This window comes from Coregonus clupeaformis, chromosome 28 (genome assembly GCF_020615455.1).
Source record: "Coregonus clupeaformis isolate EN_2021a chromosome 28, ASM2061545v1, whole genome shotgun sequence".
Taxonomy (NCBI): Eukaryota; Metazoa; Chordata; class Actinopteri; order Salmoniformes; family Salmonidae; genus Coregonus; species Coregonus clupeaformis.
Window position 1 is genome coordinate 33717662 of NC_059219.1, and position 26398 is coordinate 33744059.

The following is a 26398-nucleotide window of genomic DNA, read 5'->3' on the forward strand; positions in this document are numbered from 1 at the left end:
TTTTACCTGCCCGAATATTCAATACGTTACTATCTACTACAACTACTACTTGCCACCTCAGTACTTGGGTGATAGGCTTTCAATTTTTTATTTATTTAAACATTCTGGAGTTAAATAAAATACTGCTTCACCCATCATGGGGAGCCATCTGCAGAGGTATTCCCTTACCTGTCCACACTTGCCGCTATTAACCAAATGTTTAAATTACTTACAACCTGACCACACCTCCTTAGAAGAAGTCAGGCTAGGCTACTCCATCAACTTTGAAGCACCGGGTGAAAGTTTTTACAATTATAGAAAACAGCATATCATACCGAAAATTAAATGAACCATCTTTAGATTTATAAGTATGATATTACGTTTGAGTTTCACCTGAGCTCGGGACATTCCTTGCTTAGCGCCTCAAGCTTTCCGTGTAAAGTGGATTTCTCAAACTTTACGGCTGGGAACTGAATCAGGAAGTAATATCAAGTTAAAATGGTAAGTAACCTATACTTTAATTTCTCTGCGTTCTTTATCATTCACAACTACACACCGAAATTCATTTAAACATCATAACTCGAAGGTGTAGCCTACTCATGAGAAGTTTGTGCTTTTCTCCCGACTGGTGAATATTCCTTGAGCCAGCACAAGTCAGATTGCCTAGTGCTTGTGATATAAAAACCTGGTGGCTGACAAGGATTGTAGACAAATATCCTTGGCTGCATGATCGGAGCTCGAAAAGGCGCTGTCCATTCTTTGATTCCAAAAATCACTGACTTTAAACAACTGGCACTGTTGGAACCACACGATGCAATATCAGTAAGTCTGCGCAGGTTTCTTTTGCACAGACTTCCTTGTTGTGAACATTTGATTCAATCAGTAGGCCATTGCCTCAAATGTCCCAGTACTTTTTGATCTGCTTTCCAATAACTGAAAAGTATGGACAGGTTTTCACCTTAGTGTTGCTTCCACCTGTGAAGTCATGATCAGTGGTGCTAGGCTATAGGAAAGGGAGCTGTGGTATCTAATAACATTGGAATAGGCACATAGCTTAGGCCTAACCACAGATGGAAACTCACTAGTAGCCTGGGCATACACTTTTTCCAGTGGTCCAATTGCATGCACACCTAAATCACAGCCTATGCATACCTGTAGTCTACTACACTTAGCTACGGATAGTTGGGGTGCTGCAGCACCCCATGAAAAATCGGAATAAAAATATATATTATTTGTTTATTTTCCTCACAAAAGTAGTGCACTGGGCTTTTAATAGTCCTGTATTAGTGGACCCAATAAGAGCATGAAAAATATTTTTTGCTCTGCTGCCAATAAAAAAATCCCAAACTACTTCCCGTGGCTATACTACTATAGTAAATGTTTTGCCTCTAAACGTTACTGCACTCAGCTAGCAAAATGGTTTGTTTTGCTGTCTTCCCTGTCAAACAGCATGTGAAGCTGATTCAAATGAATCAACCTGGAACAACGTGTCTGGGCAGGGTTATCCCAACTGAACAGGCCCTAGGAGGAAAATGGAATGTAGACAATTCAGGATAGGAAGATTTGAGGTCCACGGGGGACAGACCCCTCTCTGTGACGTCATGCATACACAATTATAACTGGACATAGCTTTGGGACTCAACATCGGGAGTCTGTGTATTGGTTGGACACATTTAGGAGGACAACGTGACAGAATATTCTTACTTTCCCGATCTCCTAATTTCGATCAGTACTGATCAAGTTAAGGAGACAAGGAGAACAAACCACTGTTGGTATTCACCCTGTGACCTTTTTGGTTCCTTGTTATAAATTCCACAGACGCATGACTGTTCCACGAGAACTCGACTGTCTGTTGCAATACCCAAACCGTCAGTCTGTCATGGTGATTCATGACTGATAAATCACAAGGTCTTTACCTCGTGGCATTGCCTCTGCATGCCCATCTGACCATCACTGAATGTATCAAGAAACTACACAGCCTGCACACTATATTGCTCCTTAACCTTTCTGTTTCTTTCATATGCAGAGTTTCTCATTCAGCACCTTGTATAATGTGATGTGTGTTTGACAATTACTTTACATCACTGAATTGTCCAGGGTATTTCAATCATAAACATTTATTGCCTCATGGTAGGCCGTCATTGTCATTAAGAATTTGTTCTAAATTGACTTGCCTAGTTAAATAAATAAAATGATACTGTTCTGTTTCATCCTGGCAGGCACACCGCTATATTATGACAGTTACTACAGCGCTAACTTGTGGTCAATATGGCAATACTCAAGGTTATTTTGGTAAGAGTGTGTAGATTCACGTCAACAGTTGAGACATTTCTTCTTTAGCTGTTAGAGTATGACCATAGCTCTCATCCTCTTCTGAAATAGAGGCTGCTGTGATTGTGTAATACATGTGGTGGGAAAATCTTTATGGTTGTGTGGTGCCCCCTTTATTCTCTGTACCAAACGCACTAGAAGACCAGTTCTTAATGCCTTTAGCCGTATCCTTATTCTAGTCCTCCTCTGTTCCTCTGGTGATGTAGAGGTCAACCCAGGCCCTGCAGCCCCCAGTATCACTCCTACTCCCCAGGCGCTATCATTTGTTGACTTCTGTAACCGTAAAAGCCTTGGCTTTTTGCATGTTAACATCAGAAGTCTACTTCCTAAGTTTGAGTTATTCACTGCATTAGCACACTCCGCCAACCCTGATGTTCTAGCAGTGTCTGAATCCTGGCTTAGGAAGGCCACCAAAAATTCAGAAATGTCCATCCCCAACTACAACATTTTCCGTCTAGATAGAACTGCCAAAGGGGGTGGAGTTGCAATCTACTGTAGAGATAGCCTGCAGAGCTCTATCATACTATCCAGGTCTGTGCCCAAACAGTTTGAGCTCCTACTTCTAAAAATCCACCTTTCCAGAAATAAGTATCTCACTGTTGCCGCTTGCTACAGACCCCCTCAGCCCCCAGCTGTGCCCTGGACACCATATGTGAATTGATTGCCCCCCATCTATCCTCAGAGTTCATACTGCTTGGTGACCTAAACTGCGATATGCTTAACACCCCGGCCATCCTACAATCCAAACTAGATACCCTCAATCTCACACAAATTATCAAGGAACCTACCAGGTACAACCCAAAATCCGTAACATGGGCACCCTCATAGATATCATCCTGACTAACTTACCCTCTAAATACACCTTCGCTGTCTTCAACCAGGATCTCAGTGATCACTGCCTTATTGCCTGCGTCCGTAACGGGTCCGCGGTCAAACGACCACCCCTCATCACTGTCAAATGCTCCCTAAAACACTTTAGCGAGCAGGCCTTCCTAATTGACCTGGCCCAGGTATCCTGGATGGATATCGATCTCATTCCGTCAGTAGAGGATGCCTGGTTGTTCTTTAAAAGTGCTTTCCTCTCAATCTTAAATAAGCATGCCCCATTCAAAAAATTCAGAACTAAGAACAGATATAGCCCCTGGTTCTCCTCAGACTTGACTGCCCTTGACCAGCACAAAAACATCCTGTGGCGTACTGCATTAGCATCGAATTGCCCCCGCGATATGCAACTTTTCAGGGAATTTAGGAACCAATATATACAAGCAGTTAGGAAAGCAAAGGCTAGCTTTTTCAAACAGAAATTTGCATCCTGTAGCACTAACTCCAAAAAGTTTTGGGACACTGTAGAGTCCATGGAGAATAAGAGCACCTCCTCGCAGCTGCCCACTGCACTGAGGCTAGGAAACACTATCACCACCGATAAATCTACAATAATCGAGAATTTCAACAAGCATTTTGCTACGGCTGGCCATGCTTTCCACCTGGCTACCACTACCCCGGCCACCAGCTCTGCACCATCCGCTGCAACTTGCCCATGCCCCCCGCTTCTCCTTCACACAAATTCAGACAGCTGATGTTCTGAAAGAGCTGCAAAATCTGGACCCCTACAAATCATCTGGGCTAGACAAACTGGACCCTTTCTTTCTAAAATTAGCAGCCGAAATTGTCGCAACCCCTATTACTAGCCTGTTCAACCTCTCTTTCATAACGTCTGAGATCCCCAGAGATTGGAAAGCTGCCGCGGTCATCCCCCTCTTCAAAGGGGGTGACACTCTAGATCCAAACTGTTACAGACCTATATCCATCCTGCCCTGCCTTTTTCGAAAGTTTTTGAAAGCCAAGCTAACAAACAGATCACCGACCATTTCGAATCCCACCGTACCTTCTCCGCTATGCAATCCGGTTTCCGAGCTGGTCATGAGTGCACTTCAGCCACGCTCAAGGTCCTAAACGATATTATAACCGCGATCGATAATAGACAGTACTGTGCAGCCGTCTTCATCGACCTGGCCAAGGCTTTCGACTCTGTCAACCAACGTATTCTTATTGGCAGACTAAATAGCCTTGGTTTCTCAAATGACTGCCTTGCCTGGTTCATCAACTACTTCTCAGATAGAGTTCAATGTGTCAAATCGGAGAGCCTGTTGTCTGGACCTATGGCAGTCTCTATGGGGGTGCCACAGGGTTCAATTCTCGGGCCGACTCTTTTCTCTGTGTATATCAATGATGTCGCTCTTGCTGCTGGTGACTTTCAGATCCACCTCTACGCAGACGACACCATTTTGTATACATCTGGCCCTTCATTGGACACTGTGTTAACAAACCTCCAAATGAGCTTCAATGCCATACAACACTCCTTCCATAGCCTCCAACTGCTCTTAAACACTAGTAAAACTAAATGCATGCTCTTCAATCGAACGCTGCTGGCACCCGCCCACCCGACTAGAATCACTACTCCCGGCAGGTCTGACCTAGAGTATGTGGACAACTACAAATACCTAGGTGTCTGGTTAGACTGTAAACTATCCTTCCAGACTCACATTAAGCATCTCCAATACAAAGTTAAATCTAGAATCGGCTTCCTATTTCGCAACAAAGCCTCCTTCACTCATGCTGCCAAACATGCCCTCGTAAAACTGACTATCCTACCGATCCTTGACTTCGGCGATGTCATTTACAAAATAGCCTCCAACACTCTACTCAGCAAATTGGATGTAGTCTATCACAGTGCCATCCGTTTTGTCACCAAAGCCCCATATACTACCCACCACTGTGACCTGTACGCTCTTGTTGGCTGGTCCTCACTACATATTCGTCGCCAAACCCACTGGCTCCAGGCCATCTATAAATCACTGCTAGGCAAATCCCCGCCTTATCTTAGCTCATTGGTCACCATAGCAACACCCACCCGTAGTATGCGTTCCAGCAGGTATATCTCACTGGTCATCCCCAAAGCCAACACCTCTTTTAGCCACCATTCCTTCCAGTTCTCTGCTGTCAATGACTGGAACAAACTGCAAAAATCTCTAAAGCTGGAGACTCTTATCTCCCTCACTAACTTTAAGCATCAGTTGTTAGAGCACCTTACCGATCACTGCACCTGTACACAGCCCATCTGAAATTAGCCCACCCAACTACCTCATCCCCATATTGTTATTTATTTTGCTCATTTGCACCCCAATATCTCTATTTGCACATCATCTCTTGCACATCTATCATTCCAGTGTTGATACTAAATTGTAATTATTTTGCACTATGGCCTATTTATTGCCTTACCTCCATAACTTGCTACATTTGCACACACTGTATATATTTTTTCTGTTGTATTGCTACTTTGATATCATGTATTGTGTACAAGGTTGGTGACCACCGGTGTACACTGTGCGGCCATTACAATTTGCACCACACAAACCGTTGTACATTACAGAATTCCACAATGCGATTTTGAAGAGCTCACAGCCTTTTGTGTAAAGTAGTTGGTATGTCAGATTCCGGCATATTCAGTTTCCCTGCTACCAGCACATCACTGATCTTTCCAACTCCCACTCCTCAGTCAGTGTTCTGAGTTAATGAGTACATACACTGCTCAAAAAAATTAAGGGAACACTTAAACAACACATCCTAGATCTGAATGAATGAAATAATCTTATTAAATACTTTTTTCTTTACATAGTTGAATGTGCTGACAACAAAATCACACAAAAATTATCAATGGAAATCAAATTTATCAACCCATGGAGGTCTGGATTTGGAGTCACCCTCAAAATTAAAGTGGAAAACCACACTACAGGCTGATCCATCTTTGATGTAATGTCCTTAAAACAAGTCAAAATGAGGCTCAGTAGTGTGTGTGTGGCCTCCACGTGCCTGTATGACCTCCCTACAACGCCTGGGCATGCTCCTGATGAGGTGGTGGATGGTCTCCTGAGGTATCTCCTCCCAGACCTTGACTAAAGCATCCGCCAACTCCTGGACAGTCTGTGGTGCAACGTGGCGTTGGTGGATGGAGCGAGACATGATGTCCCAGATGTGCTCAATTGGATTCAGGTCTGGGGAACGGGCGGGCCAGTCCATAGCATCAATGCCTTCCTCTTGCAGAAACTGCTGACACACTCCAGCCACATGAGGTCTAGCATTGTCTTGCATTAGGAGGAACCCAGGGCCAACCGCACCAGCATATGGTCTCACAAGGGGTCTGAGGATCTCATCTCGGTACCTAATGGCAGTCAGGCTACCTCTGGCGAGCACATGGAGGGCTGTGCAGCCCCCCAAAGAAATGCCACCCCACACCATGACTGACCCACCACCAAACTGGTCATGCTGGAGGATGTTGCAGGCAGCAGAACGTTCTCCACAGCGTCTCCAGACTCTGTCACGTCTGTCACGTGCTCAGTGTGAACCTGCTTTCATCTGTGAAGAGCACAGGGCGCCAGTGGCGAATTTGCCAATCTTGGTGTTCTCTGGCAAATGCCAAACGTCCTGCATGGTGTTGGGCTGTAAGCACAACCCCCACCTGTGGACGTCGGGCCCTCATACCACCCTCATGGAGTCTGTTTCTGACCGTTTGAGCAGACACATGCACATTTGTGGCCTGCTGGAGGTCATTTTGCAGGGCTCTGGCAGTGCTCCTCCTGCTCCTCCTTGCACAAAGGCGGAGGTAGCGGTCCTGCTGCTGGGTTGTTGCCCTCCTACGGCCTCCTCCACGTCTCCTGATGTACTGGCCTGTCTCCTGGTAGCGCCTCCATGCTCTGGACACTACGCTGACAGACACAGCAAACCTTCTTGCCACAGCTCGCATTGATGTGCCATCCTGGATGAGCTGCACTACCTGAGCCACTTGTGTGGGTTGTAGACTCCGTCTCATGCTACCACTAGAGTGAAAGCACCGCCAGCATTCAAAAGTGACCAAAACATCAGCCAGGAAGCATAGGAGCTGAGAAGTGGTCTGTGGTCACCACCTGCAGAACCACTTCTTTATTGGGGGTGTCTTGCTAATTGCCTATAATTTCCACCTGTTGTCTATTCCATTTGCACAACAGCATGTGAAATGTATTGTCAATCAGTGTTGCTTCCTAAGTGGACAGTTTGATTTCACAGAAGTGTGATTGACTTGGAGTTACATTGTGTTGTTTAAGTGTTCCCTTAATTTTTTTGAGCAGTGTATGAGTGTTCATTAATGGACGAGGAGAGGAGTTGAAACAGAAAGAGAGAATTTGAATTTGCACAGACTGGTTGCAATAAGATTATTTATCTCCCTCTTTCTCTCTCTCTGCCTCCCTCTTTCTCTGTCTCCCTCTTTCTCTCTGTCTCTGTCTCTCTCTCTGTCTCTGTCTCTGTTTCTCTGTCTCAGGGGAGTAAGGAGCGCTACCACTGGCAGACCCAGAATGTTAAGATCAGCGGGGTGGACGACATGGTCCTGCTCTCCAAGATCAACGAGGATGCCATCACTGACAACCTCAAGAAGAGATACATGGACGACTACATCTTTGTATCCTTCAGCTTGTAGTAGAACCAGGGCACACACTGCTATATGTGGTAAATACACTGAGGCTTTGCTATGCTTTGTAGATGTACATACACCGTAGTCTCTCTGTCATACACACACCCTGTGATCACTTCAGCCACATTAGCTTGTTATGAGATTAGCCTTAATAACATACTTTAAAAAAGTGTAGAACAACATGGAAGGATAATATGTTTGTGTCTCAACCACCATATTTACAGTACACCACATGTAGCGTTAGGGACTAGCACTGCGATCACAGCTACAACTACACACATCAACGTCGTTGTGGCCCCTGCCGGTGCTGTATTCTAGATGGTTATTCGAGTTTTCCTTAACGGGTCTTCCTCAGACCTACATAGGGTCGGTGCTGATCTCTGTCAACCCCTTTAAACAGCTGCCCTACTTCACTGACAGAGAGGTGGAGCTCTACCAGGGAGCTGTGAGTAATATACACTACTAAACCCACTGGGCTTTCTGCTGTCTGGCTGGCTGGCTGCACCTACCTACCAGTTTCAGGATTTGTTTGCATCACTCGATCTAGACGGAGAAACTGTAGTGTATAAAATGCTGATTGTATAGTCCTGCTTATCAATATGTGATGCGAAGTAGGCCCTTCCACATTCCCACTATCATGTAAATGATATGTTCACTGCCATTAAGTTGTCCATTGTTTACCTCACCTCATAATGACAGAGTTAATGAATAACCCCAACGCTTCCTGTCTCTCAGTTAATGTCCTTAGTTTCACTCTGGTCTGAGGGACCAGTAGACACTTGATTAACCAGTTCTATTACAAATATGTGATAATGTATGCTGCTGCTGAAGATTTTGTAAATTATTTTTTTGTATCACTATTTATCTAAAGTGCTGTAAGTAAGAAGCTTCATCTATTGTGAATGCTGTTTACCGAGCTGGACAAAAACACATCTAATAAAAAGACAGTATATGTTGAAAATAAAGTGCTGGATGTTTGATAGCAAGCCACCTAGGGCTTGTAGAAAACATTTATAAACTCAGCAAAAAAAGAAACGTCCCTTTTTCAGGACCCTGTCTTTCAAAGATAATTCGTAAAAATCCAAATAACTTCACATATCTTAATTGTAAAGGGTTTAAACACTGTTTCCCATGCTTGTTCAATGAACAATAAACAATTAATGAACATGCACCTGTGGAACGGTTGTTAAGACACTAACAGCTTACAGACGGTAGGCAATTAAGGTCACAGTTATGAAAACTTAGGACACTAAAGAGGCCTTTCTACTGACTCTGAAAAACACCAAAAGAAAGATGCCCAGGGTCCCTGCTCATCTGCGTGAACGTGCCTTAGGCATGCTGCAAGGAGGCATGAGGACTGCAGATGTGGCCAGGGCATTGAGGACTGCAGATGTGGCCAGGGCATTGAGGACTGCAGATGTGGCCAGGGTAATAAATTGCAATGTCCATACTGTGAGACGCCTAAGACAGCGCTACAGGGAGATGGACGGACAGCTGATCGTCCTCGCAGTGGCAGACCACGTGTAACAACACCTGCACAGGATCTGTACATCCGAACATAACACCTGCGGGACAGGTACAGGATGGCAACAACAACTGCCCGAGTTACACCAGGAATGCACCATCCCTCCATCAGTGCTCAGACTGTCCGCAATAGGCTGAGAGAGGCTGGACTGAGGGCTTGTAGGCCTGTTACAAGGCAGGTCCTCACCAGACATCACCGGCAACAACGTTGCCTATGGGCACAAACCCACCATCGCTGGACCAGACAGGGCTGGCAAAAAGTGCTCTTCACTGACGAGTCGCGGTTTTGTCTCACCAGGGGTGATGGTCGGATTCGCGTTTATCGTCGAAAGACAGAGGCCTGTACTCTGGAGCGGGATCGATTTGGAGGTGGAGGGTCCGTCATGGTCTGGGGCGGTGTGTCACAGCATCATCGGACTGAGCTTGTTGTCATCGCAATCTCAACACTGTGCGTTACAGGGAAGACATCCTCCTCCCTCATGTGGTACCCTTCCTGCAGGCTCATCTTGACATGACCCTCCAGCATGACAATGCCACCAGCCATACTGCTCGTTCTGTGCGTGATTTCCTGCAAGACAGAATGTCAGTGTTCTGCCATGGCCAGCGAAGAGCCCGGATCTCATTCCCATTGAGCACGTCTGGGACCTGTTGGATCGGAGGGTGAGGGCTAGGGCCATTCCCCCCAGAAATGTCTGGGAACTTGCAGGTGCCTTGACGGAAGAGTGGGGTAACATAGCAAGAACTGGCAAATCTGGTGCAGTCCATGAGGAGGAGATGCACTGCAGTACTTAATGCAGCTGGTGGCTACACCAGATACTGACTGTTACTTTTTGATTTTGACCCCCCCCTTTGTTCAGGGACACATTATTCAATTTCTGTTTGTCACATGTCTGTGGAACTTGTTCAGTTTATGTCTCAGTTGTTGAATCTTGTTATGTTCATACAAATATTTACACGTTAAGTTTGCTGAAAATAAACGCAGTTGACAGTGAGAGGATGTTTCTTTTTTTGCTGAGTTTATATATATATATATATATCTATATATACAGTACCAGTCAAACGTTTGGACACACCTACTCATTCCAGGGTTTTTCTTTATTTTTACTATTTTCTACATTGTAGAATAATATTGAAGAAATCAAAACTATGAAATAACACATGTAGTAACCAAAAAAGTGTTAAACAAATCAAAACATATTTTATATTTGAGATTCTTTCTCTCATGAGGACCGCCACAGGAAAGGAACACCCAGAGTTACCTCTGCTGCAGAGGATAAGTTCATTAGACTTAACTGCACCTCAGATTGCAGCCCAAATAAATGCTTCACAGAGTTCAAGTAACAGACACATCTCAACATCAACTGTTCAGAGGAGACTGTGAATCAGGCCTTCATGGTCAAATTGCTGCAAAGAAACCAATACTAAAGGACACCAATAAGAAGAAGAGTCCTGCTTGGGCCAAGAAACATGAGCAATGGACATTAGACCGGTGGAAATGCGTCCTTTGGTCTGGAGTCCAAATTTGAGATTTTTGGTTCCAACCGCTGTGTCTTTATGAGACGCGGTGTGGGTGAACGGATGATCTCCGCATGTGTAGATCCCACCATAAAGCATGGAGGAGGTGTTATGGTGTGGGAGTGCTTTGCTGGTGACACTGTCAGTGATTTATTTAGAATTCAAGGCACACTTAACCAGCATGGCTACCACAGCATTCTGAAGCGATACGCCATCCCATCTGGTTTGCACTTAGTGGGACTATCATTTGTTTTTCAACAGGACAATGACCCAAAACACACCTCCAGGCTGTGTAAGAGCTATTTGACCAAGGAGAGTGATGGAGTGCTGCATCAGATGACCTGGCCTCCACAATTACATTTACATTTACATTTTCGTCATTTAGCAGACGCTCTTATCCAGAGCGACTTACAAATTGGTGCATTCACCTTATGATATCCAGTGGGACAACCACTTTAAAATATATATATTTTAATTTTTTTGGGGGTGGGGTAGGGGGAGAGTAGAAGGATTACTTTTATCCTATCCCAGGTATTCCTTAAAGAGGTGGGGTTTCAAGTGTCTCCGGAAGGTGGTGATTGACACCGCTGTCCTGGCGTCGTGAGGGAGCTTGTTCCACCATTGGGGTGCCAGAGCAACGAACAGTTTTGACTGGGCTGAGCGGGAACTGTGCTTCCGCAGAGGTAGGGGGGCCAGCAGGCCAGAGGTGGATGAACGCAATGCCCTCGTTTGTGTGTAGGGACTGATCAGGGCCTGACGGTACGGAAGTGCCATTCCCCTCACAGCTCCGTAGGCAAACACCATGGTCTTGTAGCAGATGCAGGCTTCAACTGGAAGCCAGTGGAGTGTGCGGAGGAGCGGGGTGACGTGAGAGAACTTGGGAAGGTTGAACACCAGACGGGCTGCAGTGTTCTGGATGAGTTGTAGGGGTTTAATGGCACAGGCAGGGAGCCCAGCCAACAGCGAGTTGCAGTAATCCAGATGGGAGATGACAAGTGCCTGGATTAGGACCTGTGCCGCTTCCTGTGTAAGGCAGGGTCGTATAGAGCATGAACCTACAGGATCGGGTCACCGCTTTGATGTTAGCGGAGAACGACAGGGTGTTGTCCAGGGTCATGCCAAGGTTCTTTGCACTCTGGGAGGAGGACACAACGGAGTTGTCAACCGTGATGGCGAGATCATGGAGCGGGCAGTCCTTCCCCGGGAGGAAGAGCAGCTTCGTCTTGCCGAGGTTCAGCTTGAGGTGGTGATCCGTCATCCACACTGATATGTCTGCCAGACATGCAGAGATGCGATTCGCCACCTGTGTATACCACAGATCACCCGACCTCAACCCAATTGGGATGAGTTTGACCGCAGAGTGAAGGATAAGCAGCCAATAAGTGCTCAGCATATGTGGGAACTCCTTCAAGACTGTTAGAAAAGCATTCCTCATGAAGCTGGTTGAGAGAACACCTAGAGTGTGCAAAGCTGTCATCAAGGCAAAGGGTGGCTACTTTGAAGAATCTCAAATATAAAATATATTTTGATTTGTTTAACACTTTTTTGGTTAATACATGATTCCATATGTGTTATTTCATAGTTTTGATGTCTTCACTATTATTCTACAATGTAGAAAATTAGTAAAAATTAAGAAAAACCCTTGAATGAGTAGGTGTGTCCAAACTTTTGACTGGTACTGTATGTACAGTTGAAGTCAGAAGTTTACATACACAGCCAAATACATTTAAACTCAGTTTTTCACAATTCCTGACATTTAATCCTAGTAAAAATTCCATGTCTTAGGTCAGTTAGGATCACCACTTTATTTTAAGAATGTGAAATGTCAGAATAATAGAATAGAATGATTTATTTATTTCAGCTTTTATTTCTTTCATCACATTCCCAGTGGGTCAGAAGTTTACATACACTCAATGAGAATTTGGTAGCAATGCCTTTAAATTGTTTAACTTGGGTCAAACGTTTCGGGTTGCCTTCCACAAGCTTCCCACAATAAGTTGGGGGAATTTTGGCCCATTCCTCCTGACAGAGCTGGTGTAACTGAGTCAGGTTTGTAGGCCTCCTTGCTCGCACATACTTTTTCAGTTCTGCCCAAACATTTTCTATAGGATTGAGGTCAGGGCTTTGTGATGGCCACTCCAATACCTTGACTTTGTTTATAATATAATATGCCATTTAGCAGACGCTTTTATCCAAAGCGACTTACAGTCATGTGTGCATACATTTTTACGTATGGGTGGTCCCGGGGATCGAACCCACTACCCTGGCGTTATAAGCGCCGTGCGCTACCAATTGAGCTACAGAGGACCACAATTGTTGTCCTTAAGCCATTTTGCCACAACTTTGGAAGCATGCTTGGGGTCATTGTCCATTTGGAAGACCCATTTGTGACCAAGCTTTAACTTCCTGACTGATGTCTTGAGATGTTGCTTCAATATATCCACATAATTTTCAATGCCATCTATTTTGTGAAGTGCACCAGTCCCTCCTGCAGCAAAGCACCCCCACAGCATGATGCTGCCACCCCCGTGCTTCACGGATGGGATGGTGTTCTTCGGCTTGCAAGCTACCCCCTTTTTCCTCCAAACATAACGATGGTCATTATGGCCAAACAGTTCTATTTTTGTTTCATCAGACCAGAGGACATTTCTCCAAAAACTACGATCTTTGTCCCCATGTGCAGTTGCAAACCGTAGTCTGGCTTGTTTATAGCGGTTTTGGAGCAGTGGCTTCTTCCTTGCTGAGCAGCCTTTTCAGGTTATGTCGATATAGGACTTGTTTTACTGTGGATATAGATACTTTTGTACCTGTTTCCTCCAGCATCTTCACAAGGTACTTTGCTATTGTTCTGGGATTGATTTGCACTTTTCGCACCAAAGTACGTTCATCTCTAGGAGACAGAGCACGTCTCCTTCCTGAGCGGTATGATGGCTGTGTGGTCCCACAGTGTTTATACTTGCGTACTATTGTTTGTACAGATGAACGTGGTACCTTCAGGCGTTTGGAAATTGCTCCCAAGGATGAACCAGACTTGTGGCTCATCATCTCAAATTATTTTCTGAGGTCTTGGCTGATTTCTTTTGATTTTCCCATTATGTCAAGCAGAGAGGCAATGAGTTTGAAGGTAGGCCTTGAAATACATCCACAGGTACACCTCCAATTGACTCAAATGATGTCAATTAGCCTATCAGAAGCTTCTAAAGCCATGACATCCTTTTCTGGAATTTTCCAATCTGTTTAAAGGCACAGTCAACTTAGTGTATGTAAACTTCTGACCCACTGGAATTGTGATACAGTGAATTATAAGTGAAATAATCTGTCTGTAAACAATTGTTGGAAAAATTACTTGTGTCATGCACAAAGTAGATGTCCTAACCGACTTGCCAAAACTATAGTTTGTTAACAAGAAATTTGTGGAGTGGTTGAAAAACAAGTTTTAATGACTCCAACCTAAGTGTATGTAAACTTCCGACTTCAACTGAATGTATGTATGTATGTATGTGTTTGTACATTTTAGTCATTTAGCAGACGCTCTTATCCAGGAAGGGCACATCGACAGATTTTTCACCTAGTCGACTTGACTGATTCAAACCAGCGACCTTTCAGTTACTGGCCCAACGCTCTTAACTGCTAGGCTACCTGCTGTGGACAATGGAATAATGCTTGCTCCTCCTTTGTCAGGCCCAGTATGAGAACCCCCCTCACATCTACGCCCTGGCTGACAACATGTACCGCAACATGATGATCGACTGTGAGAACCAGTGTGTCATCATCAGGTCTGACCAATCATCTCACTCCCAGAGATCAAGCTTTATACTTTGTAGTAACCTGAACTTTCACATAAACCATGCATTCTGTCAATGGGATATCATCACAATGAGTTAGGGTGTTGCCCTGTTTCACAAAGCTTTTCCGTTGTTTTTGCAGTGGAGAGAGTGGAGCAGGAAAGACCGTAGCAGCAAAATACATAATGGGCTACATCTCCAAGGTGTCGGGCGGAGGTTCCAAAGTCCAGGTATAGGGGATCCATTTTTCTAATTCTCCCTTCCATTCTCTCATTTCATCGTCTCAGACACGTATTAGTGCGTTCATCTGTTCTCCTTTATTCTTCTTCTTCACAGCACGTAAAAGACATCATCCTCCAATCCAACCCTCTCCTGGAGGCCTTTGGGAATGCCAAGACCGTGCGCAACAATAACTCCAGTCGCTTTGTGAGTAGAACCGGGAATCTGGGAATACCGATAAAATGGATACGGAATTAGGGGTGCATTTCATTCCAAAAAAGTTTTGGCCTTCTGCCCTTCACTCCCATTGACAGATCTGATGGGACCAGAAAGGTGAAAGCAATAGGGAGAAATCTAGGTGGAGCTTTTATTGTTGCATTCCTGGTTTAGGCCTTATCTGGACAAGGAACCTTAATCCCTGTATTCTGTGTTACCACAGGGGAAGTACTTTGAGATCCAGTTCAGCCGTGGAGGAGAGCCAGACGGAGGGAAGATCTCCAACTTCCTGTTGGAGAAGTCCAGGGTGGTGTCACAGAACCAGGGAGAGAGGAACTTCCACATCTACTACCAGGTGGGACAGAATAACTCATTATGGAGAGAATTTCATCACTTATTTAACCTTTGACCAAACAACCTCTGACCCTTGACCCTTAGCTCCTGATGGGTGCCACTAAAGAGATGAGGGAGAACCTTGGTGTCACCACACCTGACTACTACCTCTACCTGAACCAGTCTGGCACCTACACCGTGGAGGATATCAACGATAAGAAGGAATTCTCTGACACCATGGTGAGCTCTCTCTCTCTCTCTTTTTTTTCCACATGTCTAGAGAGGCAGTTTGTCTTCATTGTGTCTATGTGTTTTAGGAGGCCATGTCAGTGGTGGGCCTGTCTGTAGACGAGCAGGACATGGTGCTGCAGATCGTAGCAGGCATCCTGCATCTGGGCAACATCGCCTTCAGAGAGGAGGGAAACTACGCTGTGGTGGAGAGTGAGGACTGTGAGTTACTTACACACACACGCACGCACACACACACACACAATCCCAAATCAACCCCTATCATATACCCTCTTTGCACTTGTGATCCCCCTCTCTGTCCTATCTCACTTCCCGTCATCCATGTTCCGGTAGTCCTGGCGTTCCCGGCCTACCTGTTGGGAATCTCCCAGGAGGGTCTGAAGAACAAGCTGACCAGCCGGATCATGGACAGCAAGTGGGGGGGTAAGACAGAGAGCATCGCTGTCACCCTGAACACAGAGCAGGCCTCCTTCACACGGGACGCCCTCTCCAAAGCTCTCTACTCACGCCTGTTTGACTTTCTCGTGGATGTAAGTTTCCATTTAATTTCAGAAGGAACCTGTCAGTGAGGTTCTTTTTATCCACATCAATTTGCTCACCTACAGTGAGGGGAAAAAAGTATTGCTGATTTTGTACGTTTGCCCACTGACAAAGACATGATCAGTCTATCATTTTAATGGTAGGTTTATTTGAACAGTGAGAGACAGAATAACAACAACAAAAAGAAAGAGGGGAACGAGATGAGAGTGATCAGGATGTAAGCGATGAAAGAGGATGAAGGAGTGAATGAGAGGGAGTAGTGGGAGTGTCTGACCTGTCTTTGACCTGCAGCAGGTAGCAGATGAGACAGTAGCCTGCACAGCTCTGAACAAAGTTGCGCTGGGCCGTGAGGAAGGCCTCAGTGGTGTGGGTACCGTGTTCCTGCAGGAAGTAGTCCAGCAGAGGCATCTGGCTCTGTTTCTTCACCTGGCGGAGGGATAACAGAGAACTTTAACATTTAAAGTCCCATTCCAGTCACCTTTTCACCTCCTTTAACAGCTGATTTACTTAACAAAAGGCACATCTTAATAGGTGGTCCAGTCATGACATAGCACGGGGGGGGCGATGACATCACGGATTCCCATCAGACCAACTCCTTGAAGTTTACAGGACATATTTAATAATAATTTGGTGGGTGCTTTTTTATATATTTACATTTACATTTTAGTCATTTAGCAGACACTCTTATCCAGAGCGACTTACAGTTAGTGAATACATATATATATATATATATATACAGTGAGGGAAAAAAGTATTTGATCCCCTGCTGATTTTGTACGTTTGCCCACTGACAAAGACATGATCAGTCTATAATTTTAATGGTATGTTTATTTGAACAGTGAGAGCCAGAATAACAACAAAAAAATCCAGAAAAACGCATGTCAAAAATGTTATAAATTGATTTGCATTTTAACGAGGGAAATAAGTATTTGACCCCTCTGCAAAACATGACTTAGTACTTGGTGGCAAAACCCTTGTTGGCAATCACAGAGGTCAGACGTTTCTTGTAGTTGGCCACCAGGTTTGCACACATCTCAGGAGGGATTTTGTCCCACTCCTCTTTGCAGATCTTCTCCAAGTCATTATGGTTTCGAGGCTGACGTTTGGCAACTCGAACCTTCAGCTCCCTCCACAGATTTTCTATGGGATTAAGGTCTGGAGACTGGCTAGGCCACTCCAGGACCTTAATGTGCTTCTTCTTGAGCCAGTCCTTTGTTGCCTTGGCCGTGTGTTTTGGGTCATTGTCATGCTGGAATACCCATCCACGACCCATTTTCAATGCCCTGGCTGAGGGAAGGAGGTTCTCACCCAAGATTTGACGGTACATGGCCCCGTCCATCGTCCCTCTGATGCAGTGAAGTTGTCCTGTCCCCTTAGCAGAAAAACCCCAAAGCATCATGTTTCCACCTCCATGTTTGACAGTGGGGATGGTGTTCTTGGGGTCATAGGCAGCATTCCTCCTCCTCCAAACACGGCGAGTTGAGTTGATGCCAAAGAGCTCCATTTTGGTCTCATCTGACCACAACACTTTCACCCAGTTCTCCTCTGAATCATTCAGATGTTCATTGGCAAACTTCAGACGGCCCTGTATATGTGCTTTCTTGAGCAGGGGGACCTTGCGGGCGCTGCAGGATTTCAGTCCTTCACGGCGTAGTGTGTTACCAATTGTTTTTTTGGTGACTATGGTCCCAGCTGCCTTGAGATCATTGACAAGATCCTCCCGTGTAGTTCTGGGCTGATTCCTCACCGTTCTCATGATCATTGCAACTCCACGAGGTGAGATCTTGCATGGAGCCCCAGGCCGAGGGAGATTGACAGTTATTTTGTGTTTCTTCCATTTGCGAATAATCGCACCAACTGTTGTCACCTTCTCACCAAGCTGCTTGGCGATGGTCTTGTAGCCCATTCCAGCCTTGTGTAGGTCTACAATATTGTCCCTGACATCCTTGGAGAGCTCTTTGGTCTTGGCCATGGTGGAGAGTTTGGAATCTGATTGATTGATTGATTGCTTCTGTGGACAGGTGTCTTTTATACAGGTAACAAATTGAGATTAGGAGCACTCCCTTTAAGAGTGTTCTCCTAATCTCAGCTCGTTACCTGTATAAAAGACACCTGGGAGCCAGAAATCTTTCTGATTGAGAGGGGGTCAAATACTTATTTCCCTCATTAAAATGCAAATCAATTTATAACATTTTTGACATGCGTTTTTCTGGATTTTTTGTTGTTGTTATTCTGTCTCTCACTGTTCAAATAAACCTACCATTAAAATTATAGACTGATCATTTCTTTGTCAGTGGGCAAACGTACAAAATCAGCAGGGGATCAAATACTTTTTTCCCTCACTGTATATGTTGACCAGTTAACTAGTAGAAGGAACATTTAACAGCAAAGGATGGCCAAACATGTTCACACTTACTACAGAGTCATACCTCTTATCGGAACATGTATTGGACTTGCTGTCCGGATCCTTGTACAGTTGTTTGTCTTTTGACTGCTGGTGTGGGAGCCACACAAGATGGAACGTGTCTAGAGATGGGAGCAGTAGGGAGGCAGTGCAGCTGACACATGTTCTGTCCTGTTGTCTTACAAGAGGTTTACTGCAGTACTGTTGCTACAACCATGACACTTCATTTTATTGTAGTACTGTATCATAGTACTGTATCATTGCTCTTTAGCAATTAAACTTCTTCATTCCTGTCTCTCTGTCTGTCTTTCTTTCCTCTCTCCTCTCCCCCAGTCTATCAACAAAGCCATACAGAAAGACCATGAGGAATTCAACATTGGGGTGCTGGACATCTATGGCTTTGAAATCTTCCAGGTGGATATTTCTGTGCTGCCTCATACAGGAGTTGTCCCACTTCTACTGTTGGACTAGCCCTAATTTATTTTAGAACTGCATACATCACCATATAGGCCTACTGTTAGACCACATGTCATTTTGTTTAAGATTGCACACATATGGCCTGCACACCTAATTGCCACCTCCAGTTACCTACTGTTAAGTATATGTGTTGAAAGTTTATTGCTTTTTATTCATACAAAATCATTAATACTATGTATTCTCTCTGTTGTGGAAATTACCACCAGGGACACCTGAAGTCAATCTTAAATGAGTCATTCTTTATTATCAGCAAGCTGGAGAGGTTCCAACAAACTTAATGCACCAAGTAGTACACGTCTGTCAGGAGCTTCGCCGGACAAGTTATATTTGCATGATTTAGCTTGTTCATTATTCATAATTCATTCATCATTAACTTTTGGTTCATTCATGTGACCGACCAATACCTCACGAGGCTTCTTCTCTCTTGAAACTGAGATATCCCTTTCCGTTTTCTAAACAAGGTTCTGGGCATACAGCCAAATTGCTTATACTGATAGTGAGGATTCCTCCCAGGCATGATCAATCAGTCACTTGCATGAATCCAGTCGAATTGGTTATTAGAAAAGCACAAACATAACATTTTCCTTCACATCTCTATTTAACACTAATAGAAAAATGGCTTTGAGCAGTTCTGCATCAACTTTGTGAATGAGAAACTGCAGCAGATTTTCATTGAGCTCACGTTAAAAGCTGAGCAGGTAAGTGATAACTCTACATTACTTGTTTCACTCTTTCGTCTTGTGATACATCTACATTACTTTGGCCTGTTTTCCCAGATACTTACGTTGTTTCTTGTAGGAGGAGTATGTGCAGGAAGGGATCAAGTGGACGCCAATCGAGTACTTTAACAACAAAATCGTGTGTGACCTCATTGAGTCCAAACTGGTGAGTGATCATATTCGGGCATTTCCTGTAGTGCTGAAGTTGGGCGGCCATTTTGTGTGTAATTCAGGTGAACAACAGTACCAGTAGATGTTGTGTGTGGTACAGTTCTTGATATGCCTTGTTCTTAATACCCAGAACCCCCCAGGCATCATGAGTATCTTGGACGATGTGTGTGCCACCATGCATGCTAAGGGCGAGGGCGCAGACCAGACTCTGATCCAGAAGTTACAAGGGGGAATCAGCTCCCATGAGCACTTCAACAGCTGGAATAAAGGCTTCATAGTGCACCACTACGCTGGCAAGGCAAGGACACCATACAGCACAAACACTATGGGCCTTTTAGAATCCATTTAGAATACATCCTCATTACACACTGAACCAACATTGACCAACAGTCCAACATTCCAAAGATTACAGCTCTTTGATTTAATTTGGCACATTGCCCCCTGGTGGGGGTTTGGAGTACATGGAGACCACATCTCCTAAATATCAGAATGTGTTAGGGAAAAAAGCTGAAATTAAAGACTGATAGCTTGTCCTCTCTCTCTCAGGTGTCCTATGACGTCAGTGGCTTCTGTGAGAGGAACCGAGATGTGCTCTTCAATGACATCATTGAGCTGATGCAGAGCAGTGAATTGTAAGTGTAGTTAGACATGTTATAATAGGTATACTATATGATAATTCCATAGAACGCCACTGACCAGTCTCTCTCTCTCTGTCTCTCTGTCTGTGTGTGTGTGTGTGTTTGGGCAGTGCCTTCATAAAAACCATTTTCCCAGAAAACCTAGAGGCAGAGAAAAAGGGCCGTCCTACCACCGCCAGTAGCAAGATCAAGGTAAGGATCTGACACGGTTGTGTGCTACTATAATCTCTATAATATAAAGTCTCACGTAATTGGTCAGCTGCTTGATTAAGTTCTGGGTCCATACGTGTTAAGAGATGACGAGATGCTAGAACGAGGAGTGGAACCAGAACGAGGAGCTCCACCCTCTCTCTACGGGCCGAATGTCCCCTCCCCTCCCGAAATTCGAAAGATGCTAACGCCTGCGAAATCGTGATTTGTCCAAATAACAGTGACTAAAAACCCAAACACCGTAACTACTGCTGCTCCTTATCCCATGCACCCCATTCCTACCCAACAGATTCTACTGTACCAGTTATGTTTACGCAGATCTGTCCACGAGAGATTATTGTTGCTATGGAAACAGACATGCCAGTCCAAACTCAGATGAGTGACTCCTCCACCCCGCTGTCTTCCATAACATCCACAGGTCACTGAATGTGTTATTGTACAGGGATACATTTTCTTCTATCAGTCTGTTTTTATTGCTCTGAGCACCTGGTCTGTTCTACAAAGCTGGATGATTGAACCTCCATGTCCTTCAGAAACAAGCCAACAACCTGGTCCAGACTCTGATGAAGTGCACCCCCCACTACATCCGCTGCATTAAGCCCAACGAGACCAAGAAGCCTCGGGACTGGGAGGACTCTCGGGCCAAACACCAGGTGGAGTACCTGGGCCTGCGGGAGAACATTCGTGTGCGCCGCGCCGGGTACGCCTTCCGCCGAGCCTTTGCCAAGTTCCTGCAGAGGTGAGCCCTAAGGTCATACGGGTCAGGGGTCATACGGTGGTCAGGAGTCAAGAGATGGATTTCCATGCGGGCTTCACAGATTTCAAACATCAGTACAAATGTATTTGTTCCTGTTTTTTTAATCAGCATTGGGCTTGATCGATATAAATTCCAACCAATATTTTGTTTCTATTTATAAAAACATTTATCGGGACTTCAGGACATTCTCCCAGTCCAGGAAAATGGTTGTGTGTGTGGTCCTCCAGGTACGCCATCCTGACCAGGGAGACGTGGCCCCAGTGGACAGGGGAGGAGAGGAAGGGGGTTCTCCACCTCCTCCACTCTGTCAACATGGACCAGGACCAGTACCAGCTGGGAAAGACCAAGATCTTCATCAAGGCCCCAGAATCAGTACGTCTTTCTCTTGTTACCTAGAAAACCTCTATACTGACACAGAACTGTCTGGTTCTTCTTACTATAAAGGCAATAACTGAAATAACTATTTTAAAATGTGTTTCTGTAGTTGTTCTTGCTGGAGGAGATGAGGGAAAGGAAGTATAATGGATATGCTCGGGCCATCCAGAAGGCCTGGCGCAAACACATCGCCGTCCGCAAGTACGTCAAGATGAGAGAAGAAGGTAAGTCATTGGTTTCTCTCTGTGGGAATTAGCTTTTTGCCATGTACGTTCAGTACTGCATAATAGAGTGTTCTATTTACTGTATATGTTAAGTACTGCATCACAGTGTGGTGTGTCCTGTCAGTTCAGTACTGCATCACAGTGTGGTGTGTCCTGTCAGTTCAGTACTGCATCACAGTGTGGTGTGTCCTGTCAGTTCAGTACTGCATCACAGTGTGGTGTGTCATGTTAGTTCATTACTGCATCACAGTGTGTTGTGTCCTGTCAGTTCAGTACTGCATCACAGTGTGGTGTGTCCTGTCAGTTCAGTACTGCATCACAGTGTGGTGTGTCCTGTCAGTTCAGTACTGCATCACAGTGTGGTGTGTCCTGTCAGTTCAGTACTGCATCACAGTGTGGTGTGTCCTGTTAGTTCAGTACTGCATCACAGTGTGGTGTGTCCTGTCAGTTCAGTACTGCATCACAGTGTGGTGTGTCCTGTCAGTTCAGTACTGCATCACAGTGTGGTGTGTCCTGTCAGTTCAGTACTGCATCACAGTGTGTTGTGTCCTGTCAGTTCAGTACTGCATCACAGTGTGGTGTGTCCTGTCAGTTCAGTACTGCATCACAGTGTGTTGTGTCCTGTCAGTTCAGTACTGCATCACAGTGTGGTGTGTCCTGTCAGTTCAGTACTGCATCACAGTGTGGTGTGTCCTGTCAGTTCAGTACTGCATCACAGTGTGGTGTGTCCTGTAGCCTCAGACATCTTACTGAATAAGAAGGAGAGGAGGAGAAACAGCCTCAACAGGAACTTTGTGGGCGACTACATCGGCACCGACAACCACCCCGAGATCCGGCAGTTCGTGGGCCGCCGGGAGAAGATCGATTTTGCAGATGTGGTTGCCAAATATGACCGCAGGTTTAGGGTAAGAGTCAAGTATGACCACAGGAACAAACCAACATTGACATTGTTATTCATGTTAGATAGAAGAGACAGTGTTTCTACTCCATCAATGGTTTGGTGGATACTGCTAAAGGCATCCCTTGCCAATGCTTGTCTGCTCATTGAACCCCATATATCTGATGGTTACTGGTCAGTAAGCCTATAATAGCAACAGGTTATATAATATTCCTCTCTCCATGTTGCAGACTGTGAAGCGTGACCTCATCCTGACCCCTAAGTTCCTGTATCTGATTGGTCGGGAGAAGGTGACGCAGGGACCAGATAAGGGGCAGATCCACGAGGTTCTGAAGAGACAGATAGAAGTGGAGAAGATTCAGTCAGTCTCTCTCAGGTGCAGGTTAAGATATTCTGGAAATGTTCTAACAGTTGATGATCATGATGCACAGTAGTAGAAATGAGATTTTAGTTGACAGGATGTGTATCCTCTCCTCCCTCAGCACCCTGCAGGATGACTTCTTCATCATCCATGAGGAGCATTACGACAGTGTCCTTCAGTGCATCTTCAAGACGGAGTTCCTCAGTCTGCTCTACAAACGTTATGATGAGAAGACCCAGAGGAAGCTACCGCTCAAGTTCAACAACCTGTCAGTCAAAGTCTTTACGCTGAGCTTAGTCTTAGACCAATCAGTGGGGTTTTACTGTTAAACTAAAAGGGCCAATCCGCAGTTGAAACCATAACATAGTGGTTTCTATAAAAAGCTGAGGGATGGGCCTGGAGAAATAAAACCACTCTCAAATTCATAGACAGAGCTATGGATGCAAGGACTGACCATCCATGATATCAGAACGATAGTTGTAACCATGTTTTGAAGCTATACAGTATTTGTTTACATTTACTTTGTATACAAACATTGGAGTAAAACAAGCGTATATTTTGGGTTCTGACTGCGGTGTATTCATTTAGCAGCAACTTAAATGTCTAAAACCACATATAAAGTATGTAGAAAACATAATGGAGGTATATATTTATAAGATCATCTTTGAGAACTAACCACCAAAATAAAAACTAGACAGTCAGGGAGAATCTAAAATTCCAAAACTGTCATGGCATGGGGGCCCCATTGATTTAGTTCTAATGTTTGAGTCACTGGGAAGCATAAGAACACTGCATAAGCCCTGGCAAAATGTGTAGAATTGTAGGAAATTAGCTTTAAACTATAGATTTCTCCCCGCCCCATGTTGAAATGTGTAGAATGGCAGGAAATTGGCTTTAAAACAGCAAAACCTGCGGCCAAGAGGAAGGCCTTTCAAATTTTCGGTGGGAGAACCCCTCCCCCCCACGCTAACTTTGCCACCGCTTCTGAAAAAATCCTAGGGGAAACACTGGACTGGGTGTGAAAGTTGAACTAAACTCATGAGGCTTTTCTAAATTGTTATATTCTTCAAGAATCAATGGGTATATATCATTAATTTATAAGTCAAAAAATGGATGTAGCAACTGCAGATTGCCCCTTAAAACATACCAGTGTCATGCTTTACGAAAACGATCATTAATAATCTCAAAGATACATAATGCAAAAAAGTAATCCAGTTTGAGTCTTTTAAGCCATATCTTAACCCAATGCTCTTCTCTCTCTCTCCCTCCCTCTCCGTTCCACGTTTAGACTGGAGTTTAAGGTGAAGAAGGGAGGTTGGGGGCCGTTCTCAGCGGCTGGCTCCAGGCAGATCCAGTTCCAGCCGGGCCAAGGAGACGAGGTGGTTGTGAAGCCCAGCAGCAAGGTCCTCATAGTCACCATCGGACCCGGGCTCCCTAAGAACTCCAGTAAGTCCATGCACTTTGAATGGAGACTTCTATTAGTAGGCTTAATCTGGGTCTGTGCAACCGTCCCATAGCATTTCAGACACATCACACCTTTTTCTCATGTGTTCCCCAGGACCGACCCGCAGGGACAACAGGAAAAGTCGCTACATGGGCAACCAGCCTCCAGGCTCGCGACAGCAGTCACAAGGTGAGAGAACTAGATAGCTGAACCTCCCCAATGATTGCACTCATTTGACTTTTGACCTCACTCAACATCTCCTTCATGTCCATGTGTCTCAGGCGCCCCCAGGGGCAGAGGCCGAGGTGGAGGTGGTGGTCAGCGGGGTGGGCCGCCCTCGTCCAGGGCGTCCAGAGTCTCTCTGCTCCGCCGGCAGTCCAGTATGGAGCAGCCCACACTACCCCGACAACAGGGGTCCCGGCAGACCAACAACCGCTCCAACAACCAGAGCCAGGCAGACACCGCCTTCATGAACGTGCCTGACCAGGGAGTGGCTGGGTGAGTTCTCAGGCCCTGTTTGAATACTTGTTAGGTTGTTAAAATGTATATTCTTCCTCATGTTGCTGGTGTTTTTTTCAAATACTCAAATGGTATTAGATACTGTAAATCAAGAATGGCACTTTTACTAGATCTCTTCTACTCTCTGTCTCTCATCCCAATTTTGCTCAGTCTTCATCGTAGACTCTCGAAGGAGGTCAAGCCTTCCCCAGGAGCGGGCCGCCCCAAGCCTGCCCCCAAGCCCAAGCCTCGCTCCCCAGAATGCCGAGCGCTGTATGCTTACGATGCCCAGGACACTGATGAGCTGAGCTTCAACGCGGAGGATGTCATTGAAATCCTCACTGAAGGTACTAAACCCTTACAGTAGATAATCTCTGAATTTATATAATATTTAAATAAACTGAGTATATTCATTACAGTAGTATAAAACTGCTATTAGTCATACACTATAAGTACTGCTATGTATGATATACTGCTAGTATTATACAGTGGGGAAAAAAAGTATTTAGTCAGCCACCAATTGTGCAAGTTCTCCCACTTAAAAAGATGAGAGAGGCCTGTAATTTTCATCATAGGTACACGTCAACTATGACAGACAAAATGAGAAAAAAAAATCAAGAAAATCACATTGTAGGATTTTTTATGAATTTATTTGCAAATTATGGTGGAAAATAAGTATTTGGTCAATAACAAAAGTTTCTCAATACTTTGTTATATACCCTTTGTTGGCAATGACACAGGTCAAACGTTTTCTGTAAGTCTTCACAAGGTTTTCACACACTGTTGCTGGTATTTTGGCCCATTCCTCCATGCAGATCTCTTCTAGAGCAGTGATGTTTTGGGGCTGTCGCTGGGCAACACGGACTTTCAACTCCCTCCAAAGATTTTCTATGGGGTTGAGATCTGGAGACTGGCTAGGCCACTCCAGGACCTTGAAATGCTTCTTACGAAGCCACTCCTTCGTTGCCCGGGCGGTGTGTTTGGGATCATTGTCATGCTGAAAGACCCAGCCACGTTTCATCTTCAAT

General features: G+C 44.9%; 1 protein-coding gene across 2 annotated transcripts in view; it reads left to right on the forward strand.

Annotated features, from left to right (window-relative positions):
• Positions 1-233: 233 nt before the first annotated feature.
• The window catches only part of LOC121543284 (unconventional myosin-Ie), a 28279-nt gene continuing 2114 nt past the window's right edge, over positions 234-26398 (forward strand). For both annotated transcript variants that reach the window (XR_006657582.1, XM_041853039.2), the window contains exons 1-26: positions 234-480; positions 7664-7801; positions 8169-8258; positions 14534-14628; positions 14780-14867; positions 14974-15063; positions 15296-15427; positions 15511-15645; positions 15723-15855; positions 15988-16184; positions 18932-19012; positions 19687-19773; positions 19874-19960; positions 20096-20263; positions 20512-20597; positions 20714-20795; positions 21347-21552; positions 21798-21942; positions 22055-22169; positions 22905-23074; positions 23298-23443; positions 23550-23696; positions 24717-24874; positions 24987-25061; positions 25154-25370; positions 25542-25717. Coding sequence is in view for 1 of the 2 variants with exons in the window: in XM_041853039.2 (XP_041708973.2) it covers positions 478-480; positions 7664-7801; positions 8169-8258; positions 14534-14628; positions 14780-14867; positions 14974-15063; positions 15296-15427; positions 15511-15645; positions 15723-15855; positions 15988-16184; positions 18932-19012; positions 19687-19773; positions 19874-19960; positions 20096-20263; positions 20512-20597; positions 20714-20795; positions 21347-21552; positions 21798-21942; positions 22055-22169; positions 22905-23074; positions 23298-23443; positions 23550-23696; positions 24717-24874; positions 24987-25061; positions 25154-25370; positions 25542-25717 (3247 nt within the window). In the remaining variant the exon portion in view is untranslated. The remainder of the gene's footprint in view (positions 481-7663; positions 7802-8168; positions 8259-14533; positions 14629-14779; positions 14868-14973; positions 15064-15295; positions 15428-15510; positions 15646-15722; positions 15856-15987; positions 16185-18931; positions 19013-19686; positions 19774-19873; positions 19961-20095; positions 20264-20511; positions 20598-20713; positions 20796-21346; positions 21553-21797; positions 21943-22054; positions 22170-22904; positions 23075-23297; positions 23444-23549; positions 23697-24716; positions 24875-24986; positions 25062-25153; positions 25371-25541; positions 25718-26398) is intronic.